At 43.4% G+C, this 10879-nt stretch overlaps 1 protein-coding gene across 2 annotated transcripts in view; it reads left to right on the top strand.

The window, feature by feature from the left end:
- Window positions 1–227: 227 nt before the first annotated feature.
- Window positions 228–10879, top strand: part of ppp3cca (protein phosphatase 3, catalytic subunit, gamma isozyme, a) — a 38337-nt gene continuing 27685 nt past the window's right edge. Inside the window, exons 1-2 of one of the 2 annotated variants that reach the window (XM_083912967.1) lie at window positions 228–935; window positions 9982–10179. In XM_083912967.1, coding sequence (XP_083769093.1) covers window positions 869–935; window positions 9982–10179 — 265 coding nt within the window. In that variant the 5' untranslated portion in view covers window positions 228–868. The remainder of the gene's footprint in view (window positions 936–9981; window positions 10180–10879) is intronic. The other variant, XM_083912968.1, reaches the window with a different exon arrangement.

The raw sequence follows: 10879 nt of genomic DNA, 5'->3' as shown, positions 1-10879 counted from the left end.
TTTATTTATTATTATTTATTTATTGAGTTATCAGAGAACATGACACCCCCAGAATAAATACTAAATATTACATTTATTATTATTTATTATTATTATTATTATTTATTATTGAATTATCAGAGAACGCGACACGAGCGGTTTGTAGTTTGGAACGCGCCCCCGAACCACGTGTCACGTTTCCATAGTTACGTCACAGCGGCTCCACCATGTTGTAGGAAATCCACGGCTCCTCACTCCCTGTCAGATTAGAGCTTAATCCGGGGGAGAGGATACACCGTGAGGACGCTGCCCGCACCTCGGAGGACCGTCGGTGTCTCCGCGCACTAAACAAACGCGGCTTTAACGTGAGATTGTATGTTTTTAACGTCACAAACGGCCGCGACACTGAAGAAGAACCGCTGACATGTTCAAACGTTAGCCGGCTAACTAGCTTAAAAAGGAGTAACTAACGGTAAAATTGGATTAGTTGGTTAACGGCAGCCTCCCTCCCGCTAATATCCAGGGATTACTTTCTGTACGAGTCAACTGCTGTCAACTATTCACGTCCCACAGCAGCGTTTTCTTTTTAATGTTTATTATATTTCTCCATTTTTGTCAACATTACCACTTTACGCTGTAATAATTACTCGCTAGCATTTATGTCGCTGCAAGCTAGCTCGGTTATTTGCTAGCAGCCACAACCAGAGCTCGTTTGTTTGTTTGTTTGTTTGTTTGTTTTTTTGGGGGGTTAAAAAAAACAAATTCGTGCCGAGAGTGAGGACGGAGAGCCGACGGCCAGGCTCATGTGCTAGCTTGTCTTTTCCGGGCCAGCCGGCGACAGAGCTGTACAAGAGTGTATCCCCGAAATTAGCCTCCAGACGAAGCGAAGATGTCCGGGAAGGATAAAGACAAAGACAAACAGGAGAAACAGTCCACGACGGAGCGGCTGGTGAAAGGTGAGGTGCACGGCTGCGGGGACACGCTGCGTGAATGATGGGGAAACGCAAACGCATGAAAGGGGAAACAACCACCTGTAGATTTTGGGAGAACTTAGTCTGTAAAAAGCCCTTCCTGTCAAAATGGCGTGTGGCTGATATATGTCATTATAACGTCAGGAGTAAGAGGTATTAGGAAGGCATATCACACAGAAGCTGTCATTAATTTATATTGTCTGCTCCATTAATAGTCATATCAAAGGAGATGTGCACTGTCTATGATTGCTTAGGGTATAACATAATAATAAAGGTGTCATTACCATAGTTATATACCGGTGTATGTCATAAACAACCGCTGTAGTGGTCGACTGATGTGGCTGATACCGATATTTAGAGAGCAGGGCTGATATGAGGCCAATATCATGTTGTTGTTTTTATCATTTAATCAAATACTATAATGAAATGATAATAACAAGTAAGACACAATTGCTTTATTTAAATTCAAGATTCAAGAAGCTTTATTTATCCAACAGTTAACAGTTTCAATACAAAGGTGGGAAAGGATCAGAGTAACAATAAGCTAGCATAGATCAAATCAAAGAAAGCTAACATAAAATAAATCAAACAATAACTAAGTGTGACAGAGTGCAACAGACATTGTGGTTAAACGTAGGTTTGTACGATATACAACAATACGCAGCGTGCAGTTTAGCAGCATAACAAGAGCCCGTTTGAGCTGAACACGTATTTAACACTGTAATTGTCTGTTGTATCTGTTCAGCATGTGTTTGGTTGTGGGCTGTAACTTGCACGGCCCCTTATACGGCTGTTACGTGATGACGTAACGCCCTTTCAAAATACGATTTACGGGTCCAAGCCGGTCCGAGGCTCGTATTTCTACAACGCAGCGGCGCCGTGTTCCCCGTTGTTTGAACCGATCTGAGTTAAAAAAAACAACCAAAAACAACGTAACTGTTGTTTTACCTCTTTCTTATCGATAACTGACGAAAGAGGTGAGCGTAATTGTTCACATGTCCGGCCGTTGTGTCTGTTTTGTTTGAACCGAGCGTTTGGACCCGGAAATCTTATTTTGAAAGGGTGTTACGTCAGTCTGAACAGTGGGTTGAGGCTTCACAGTTAAACTTGCATACTGTCCCGCAGCCATCCCAAATAAGAAATCTGCTAAATGTTTGACACATCGACACCAGGAGTGGGGGCTGGCGATGCCTATACAATATTTTTTCGAGTCGGGCTAGGCGATGATTCATTTTTTATGTATTTTTCAATGATGAGATCATGTATTGAGATATCGTGATACACAGTTACGTCATCTAAACTGATATAAACAAGCGCATACTTACATACGTTTTTTCAGGAAATCTAATGTGAAATATTACGAGTTTACGTTTTGCACTTAAGTTCTTAATAAAATGAGAAAATACTCAGTGTTTTACATTTGTTGCATATTAAATTTACACAAGCGTACACAAAGAAAGGCTTTACCTTGTGGTTATTTCATAAAGACTATTTATTAATGGAATAATCAGAACATGCTATATCGTGATTTGTTCAACACTGAGCTCTTTGTAATGACATTAAATGTAATAATTGGAGACTGCAACAGAAATGTGGGTGTATTGTGAACCCACGAGGGTTGGGCACTTCATGTGCATGACAGGAAAATAAAGAATCAATCAATCAATCAGTCAATCATATATATATATATATATATAGAGAGAGAGAGATAAGAAATTATTTATATAGGGACAGAAGGTTGCGTTAACTTCATTCCACATCAGCTTCGGTCGGCGTGTTTACATGCAGCTTAAAAACCAGATTATAATGTGGTTAAGGGCACACTCCAGTTTCTCAAACACTATGTAAAAACCGCACTCTGGGTAAAATCAGAGTGCTCATACCCCGGTTAACAGACCTAGGTAACTCCTCCAGTACCCCGGATATTCGTGCATGTCAATAGCGTTCCTGGATATCGGATTTCGCATCAGCCCACGCTCCATTGGTTATAACTCCCCCTCCCCACACAGCGGCGGTGGCTTTTGACCCGGAAATATAAACCAGGAAGCAACAGCGCCCAAAACAACAACGATAGAGGGTTATCTTTAAACAGAGGGAGGTCTTTGCAATGGCAAGTAACATCACTACCAACAAGACCCATTTCTATCGTAATTCTGTCCAAGTCGCCCCCCCCCCCCCCCCCCCCCTGATTCTGACAAAGGTGAACGGGGACTAAAGTCGTATTCAGTCCAGCTGGATGTTGGCGGAGCGCCACCTACTGTACCGGAGGTGAAGTTACTCCAATCATTTTCCCATTCAACCCCCTCTCAATTCAATGTTCGGGTTACTGACTGTTAAGGCTGCCTGCAGACGTTTCTGGTTTATTGGCCTTATGAGCGCAGAGATCAATCGACCGCTGATTCAGTCTATCACTACCATGTAGCAGAAATCAAAGATGAGAAGTCGTCCTATATTGGTGCCCAATCTCCTTGACATTTAGGATGATAATAACTCATGAGGCCGTCGCTCAGTTGCAGGAATACCCCCAGCTGGGTCTGGGAATACACCAGACCTTGTCCAGATGGATTTGTTCGCATTGAGGTTGTCCCGGCTCATTGGACAGACAGGACACCACTTGTTGTGACTGCCCAAGACCGAAAAGGCAGAGCCAATTCTGAGGTAGCTCCCAAGAGAGAGAACCCAACCCCGTCCCCGCCACCACCAGCGCTCCTACTCCTTAATGCCAACGCAGCCGACATCCCTGTCTGTCTGCAAGGGCACTGGGCGAGTGTCCTGCCAGGGGACTGGAATGCTGAAGTGTGAGCCAGTATGGAGAGGGTGAGTTAATTGTGGAAAGAATCTCTCCAGTCATGTTCCCAACATGGTCAGCCACATGGTGGAGAGAGAGAATAGGAACGTGACAGGGAAGAAGAGAGAGAGAGAAGAAATGAAGACTCAGACCGCAGGAAAGGCCACTTTGCTTTAGGGTGCGACCCGGAACCAGTGTTGGTCCAGTTAGGGTGATATCGGCATTAAACCTTACGTGATATGAGACTAGATATCTTCAATTTTGTATATGGTAATAGTGTAATATGGCCTAAGCGTTGTCTTTTCTTGGTTTTAAAGGCTGCATTACAGTGAAGTGATGCAACTTTCTGAACTTACGAGACTCTTTCAGCTGTTCTGTTATTTTTCTTTACAACAATCTCATTGTGTAACTATTTTGCCAGAGCTCCAATAGTCAACACCATAGTACAATAGATCAATATTTACATTTGGCCAGAAATATAGTGATTTTTGATTTTATTGCCCAGCTAAAAGTCAGACATAACATGTTTTTTTTCATTAAATGCAACAAATTGAAAATGTTAATTGACATTAGTCGATCCGTTGTGTGTGTGTGCTGGCAGGTAGTCCCAGTGGTGTTTCCGGTGTAGGGCTTAACCGGTAGACTACCTAAGGCTAATGCTGCTCTGGTTGTGTAAGTCAACAGTTAAGCTCCTTCACTGAGCACTGCAGGCGACCTGGTAGCTCAATCACTTGGTCATTTGATCGGATGTTTTCTCTCCAGGCTGTGTGTAAACACACTGTAGGCTAACATGTGGGGCCACCTGTGCGTATTGAAGACCAGACTGTGCTTGGCTGCATTTGTGTCTCAAAGATTTATGTCAATTATAAAACAACTGATGCCTGCTGCGGGTCACCAGCCCGCTGTGACCCCGGTACTGGGGTTTGTGCTTCCTGAACATGAGTTGCTACAGTCACCAACTGATGGGCTGTCTCCACGCTAATGCCTGCTGCCCACTCTACCCCGGGCGAAGTAGCGTCCTTACAGAGGCAATCCATAAGATTTCCTGGTCCTGGTTGATTTGGAAACACTGTATTTATTGGTGTTAACAGCAAAAGTGGTTTAATACTGCAGGTCCCAGAATACTGAGGGCAGTTAAGCGAACTGTAGTTGTTTTAATAAAGAAGTCAGGCAATAATGTCCATCATTTTGTGAGCGACTGTGATCTGATTTTATACCGTGCATGGCATGAGTTTGGGATCGGAGGTGTGCACCCTGTCATCTGCACCTCTTCATCTAAAGGCAGGGACACTGGTCCGCTGCAACTGTCATTTTTGCGGTGTGTCTCTCACCATTGTCAGTAGTCGGCCCTCATGAGCTGTTTTTTGTCCGAATCGGCATTGTGCATGTTGAAACAGTGGTGAAGCCCGTCGTTGAGAGAAATGGCTCTGATTGGCAGCTCAGTCAGTGCTTAAGAAGTGAAACAGAAGTGAGGAAAGTAAACAAACAGCAAAAGTCAAGAGGCTGTGATATCAAAAACAAGCTTATTTTATCAGGTACTATTTTTTTTTTTTTTTAACCATTTAGCTCTTAAGCACAAACGGTTGGTAATTGTCTTATTGTATGCTTGTGCACGCTAGATATCATTTGTCCTTTCAACATCGTGCTGCGTTGTTATTGTGCTAACTGGCTAGCTAGTGTCTTTAGCCGTCCTTTCCGTCTTCTGGTTTGCCTTTTTTGATGATGAATACAGATTACTGCCGCATGCTGGTATGGAGAGTTGTTTCCTTTCATGCAGGCGCAGAGCGTACATGCTGGTTGGTGGTTGGTCAGGTGTAGTCTTTGCGGTGTACAGGTCAAATCACTGTCGACCTGATGTCACTACAACACTCCTTTTTCAGAGCCACACGCTTCATCTGAGCGCTCATTTCTGTTTATTTAGAAGCAGTCAGATCCCTGGTTAGCACTAGAATACCTACTCATTTAGCACAACAGCAGAGTTGGGTATAGCTGCAGGCTAAGCGGGCAGAGCTTACTGCGCTAACTGCCTCGGTGCTCCAAACGTGTCTTGGACCATCGTGATCCAAATATGATCAAGGGACAACTTACTCGCGTTTCAAGCAATTTAACAGTGTCCGTTCTGAACGCCCCCCGAAAAAAATATTAACTTGTCTTTCTCCATTTGAACACTTTGAGACCGACAAAGGTCAATTTTAGTCTTTTTTAGGGGGAGAACGGGGGATGTTTATGGGGAGATAGGAGGTCAACAGTAGACCAATGTAGCATATAAATGGTAAAGCAGGAACCTGAAGGTTAATTAGGGATGAAGCTAAGTTCTTGTTGTCATAAATCTGTCATAAACATTGCGTTTATTTACTTCTCAGACAGTAAGACTTTGCTGTAATTTGATATAAAGATGTTTTAAATTTCTACAGGAATTGCTTTTCGGGGATTAGATGGCGAGTACTGGTGTGATGTAAGTTGCTAAGAAACTCCTTTATTGTCAATATCCCTAGGAAAGGCAGAAATAATAAAAAATAGAGACCAAAAGAGACCAAAACAACATGTTTACTTCATGCAAAGAACTGCATCTTATTTTCGCCAAACTGTCTGGAGTTATCATAAAGTGGACATGTCTGTGAAGGGGACACTCATGGGTACCCGTCAAACTCATTTTCATTCAGATATCTTGAGGTCAGACGTCCATGGACGACTCTTGTGACAATGGGCAGTTTTCCCCTTGCCCATAGCCTTTGAGCCTTGGAGCATTATTTAGCCTCCTTCCCGACATGGTTGGTGTCCATGGTTTCTTATGACACCAGCATCGCCACTCTCACTTCAAACCCAGCCTGTTGCAGCATCTGAAAGGCATTAATGTCGGCCCAGAGTGTCTGCTCTCCGGCCGACACTGCAGCAGTGGCGCGGCATTTTGAGTTCTTTTTGAGATTTAGACGAACTTCAACAGATTTCCCCAGAAAAAAACTGCAATTACAGGATAACGGTTTCCCCTGCTCTCCCAGCACACGATCGACCGACAGAGACGACAAATAAACCCGAGGCCTGGCTATTTGGCTCGCGAGTGTATTAACATTCACCGATAATTAGAGCAATCTGAAGTGGACTTCATGATTCACCCAGCCACGGTCGGCTCCATTCATCTCTACCCGGCCGCATCTTTGTAATTCAATCCTCCTCCATTGTGTTGATTTTGAAACAATAGCGAACATGTTCTCAACCGGGGCTCATATCGCTGTCCAAAAACATTATCCTCGATGGGCAGGATGGCAGATAGTGATGTCTTTGTTTCCTGAGCGGTTTGTTGTCTTGCCAGACAGTGTGGGTGTTGAAGCGGTGCAGCAGCGTCCCACTGTATGTCTGTGGTTCTGGAGAGTTCATCAAACATTAATGCTAATTAGGCCAAGCAGTCTCCTAATAAGAAGCCAGCCTCAGGCTTTTTGCAGCTTATTATTTTGAACAAAACATTATTTTTCATTGGGTTATGTGTCGGCAGAATGAGTGGTTCTCTCCCCATTGTCCGCACGCTGTCTGTTTGGATTGAATGATGGTGTTTACTGGCTGCCACAGATTCATTTGTATCTGTGTTTGAACAGACGGCTCCAGACTTGACACAGGCAAATCTATCCAGAATTTATTATTATCTTTATTATTATTATTATTCCAAGGGGTGGGGGGGTGTCGTTCCTGTGGAGTTGAAAGGACTGTTCAATTCTACAGAACTGAGACCGACTATCGTTTTCCAGCTTTTCTAATTACTGCCAGGTTCCAGGCGAATTCGTGTTCATTCTGTCAGCTGGTTATCTCATGTCTGTTATGTATCCAGTTCTGTGCCGCCATGCTTCCACAGAGTCTGTTTTGCTCGTACTGGAGCCTTCCTTCTGTGTGACGAGGCTTTTAAGTAAACAGTGCCTGAATCTGGAAGCCCTCGCTAATAGAGGCTTTACCTAATCTCTTCTTAAGGCTCGTACCTCAGCTTACAGCTCTCTTCGCGGCCGTGCCTTGTAGGCCCGGGAGCACTTACTGTTTATTTATACCGCACCGGTCAACGCATGACAGCTTGTCCTCAGCACAGGCTAGCCAAGTTGGAACTGTACTCTAGCTTCTCCATTGCAGGCTTGGCTAACGTCTGTGGCCTAACTAACATCAATTACCAGCATCTCATGCACCGAGTCAAACGCCACTAGCAGTAAACAGACTTTGCTTTATTGAGCAATACATACATTGTGTGTGTCATATTTCTTTAAACATCTATAGAAAAATCATCAGTGGTTCAGCTTCAATAGGTTCTTCAAGTCGACACGATCCTGAGGAATACATTAGGCTACCTCTGCACTCAGACACTGCATCACTGATAAGCAAACGCACCCACACTAAAAACTCATTAACGCTTTTTTTTTATATTGCACTTAGATTTGCTCTGTGTGGGTGTGACAACATTCTCAGATTGCCTCCCTCCCTCTCTCCCGTTCTTGTTCATTGCCACTGGCACAGCTTATCGCACGAGGAGTGCTGATTTCCACAAGCTGATACAAGTATTTATGTCACATTTGACGGCAAAGGGCGTCCTGTGCACTGACCTGGGGATAGATTTGATGATATCAAGAGTCTGGGATGAAACCTTCAGTACAAGTGTGTTCAAGGTTCTCTATGTTTGTTTGTTTTTTGCTCACTTCTAGCTGTCTTTTCTATGCAATGCCTCTGTATGCCTTGAAAAACCAAACCTAACTAGCTTTACTCCACACTGGTGCCTTAATGTATTTAGTGTGTCCCCGGCCTGTTATTAGGCATACCAGCTGTAATCCTTTTTTATCTGGCACGGCCTGGAAGTGAGAGGGTTTGGATCACACTTTACTATTGTTTTGAACATGTTCAGCTTAGTCAGTAACTATCTGCTCCTGTAGTTTTATGAGCCGATGGAGCTGCTGCCAATGTTACAGAGCTAATCTGTGCTGTGAACAATTAGAAAGATGCATTGTGCCAGATTTTTAGTTCAAACCATTTAAAAAGTGGACCAACATTATCAACTAGTGAGAAGAAGTAACTGTCATGACTGTTGCACAATTCTCAGTTACATTTTTGTGGACATGGCAGCTTGGGTTCCACGTTATCAGGAAAACCCACGATTGCGATCATTTTGTTGAATATTGATGTGACGATATACTCCCAATATATAAAGACATAAAGGTTATCGATTTAATGCAAAAGCAGACTAAATTTGGTCGGCAGAGAAGAAGAGATGGGCGTTCTCAAGCAACATCATGCAGTATCTGATTTTAGCAAGTGTAATTTATTGTTACTGAGGCACAATCAGCAAGTGACTCTAGCACCTTTTTTTCCACAAGAGAACCAAAGTCAACATAAACTCCTAGTTCTGTCCTGAAATAATAACGTAACTTTCTATTTTCCCTGCTCCCCTTCAAGCATTTTCCAGTTTGAAATGATCCTGTAGTTTATTCCAAGATAAGGGAGCTAAATATGTAAGAACAAAATCTCACAATGGTGGAATGAGCTCCCCACTGACAGGACAGCAGAAACCCTACACACCCTCCGTCACGGACTCAAAACTCACCTGTTCAGGCTGCACCTTGGCCCCTTAAAGAGAAATAAAAGACTTAAAAAGCCGTTTAGACTCATTTGATCATTGTTGGGCAGAATCTTCATGGTTGAATGCACTTATTGTAAGTTGCCTCGCATAAAAGCCTCAGCTATTAAATGCAATGTAATGTCTAAACTGCCAGATCCCCTATTAAACAGTGACTCATTTTCCAATCCCGAAAGCGTTGACTTTTAGTGGCGACGTGAAAGCATTGTGTAGGTGGTACGGAGCCGATTACTTAGAGGGGGTGGGTCAAGTGAGGTGCAGGGCCTCTTACAGTATGTCTTACGCATCTCTTGCATAGCTTTATCACGTAGGTGTATGCTTCCCTCCTCTCGCGCCAATCACTTCATCTTGGCTCAGTCAATGCAAAGGTCACCTGTCATGATTGCAACTTAAGCAAATGCAGTCTTATATGCATACTGCTGCTGCTGCTCCATGTGTCTTACAGGGGTCACATCTTATTACTGGTATGAAATTGCCATTTATTCTTGCATAAATACTCCGTATGTAATTGGCTCTTGAATACATTTTCAATTTCAACTAGTTATCTTATAACTCGACCTCTTTAAATGCTAACGAAAGATATAATTGTAATCAACTCTGACCTACTCGTCCTAATAGATGGTGTCACGTTTGTCCTCCAACAGCTGTGCCGTACCCTCCACAACATAAGCTGACGGTAAAAGAGTTATACGAAAATGGCAAGCCCAACGCCGAGCTGCTCCGCAACCACCTCGTCAGAGAGGGCCGGCTGGAGGAGGACGTGGCTCTGAAGATCGTCAACGATGGGGCCAACATCCTCCGCCAAGAGAAGTGCATGCTGGAAGTGGAGGCGCCTATAACAGGTAGGCTGGCAATGTTCGGTAAGAGCCGAGAAAGGAAACTGACCTCTGACCACCCATTGAATGATTAAAAGTATCTACACATACTGTTTCAGATCCCACATGCAGGTTGGTTCAGTAGAGAGTCTTCCAGTGATGCCCTGTTAGTAGTTTGGAAGAGTATGCTAGCCGTCAGATGCAGAATACGTTAGTTTTCAGATTTTTCAAAGAAAAACTTGCCTGCACATGAGGCGTTCAAGTGAAACTCCCGTGTAAAATCATCTCTTTTGTGTGTTTTTTGACAAATTCGGTCATCAAATAAGTCGTTATATTCGTGTAACAACTATTAACTTGTTAACTTGGGTAACTTGGGTCAGCAAATAGCCGCGGCAGGCTGTTAGCATCTTTCCGGAAAATCTAAGCTAATAGTTCATACACTTAAAAAATTCTCTCAATGGCTTATTTGATCGAATTTGCCGAAATCGCCTAAAAAGACCCTGGGATGATTTTAGACCGGAATTCCCATTAATCCTATTATAAAGCCACGTTGCAGGTTTCCAGCAGCGTAGACGCATGAGTTTGCCGTCATTGTTTCGCAATGTGCAACTGTCAAAACAGCACGCTTGCATTGATAAGCTCAGATAAATACGATACCACCCCGATTCTCGATTCCCATCCCTAATAATCAATGAAACACTTCAGTCCCATTCAGTTGAACTGAATC

Source organism: Echiichthys vipera, assembly GCF_963691815.1.
Source record: "Echiichthys vipera genome assembly, chromosome: 4".
In the NCBI taxonomy this organism is placed as follows: Eukaryota; Metazoa; Chordata; class Actinopteri; order Perciformes; family Trachinidae; genus Echiichthys; species Echiichthys vipera.
This window is presented reverse-complemented; position numbering and strand designations above follow the sequence as displayed.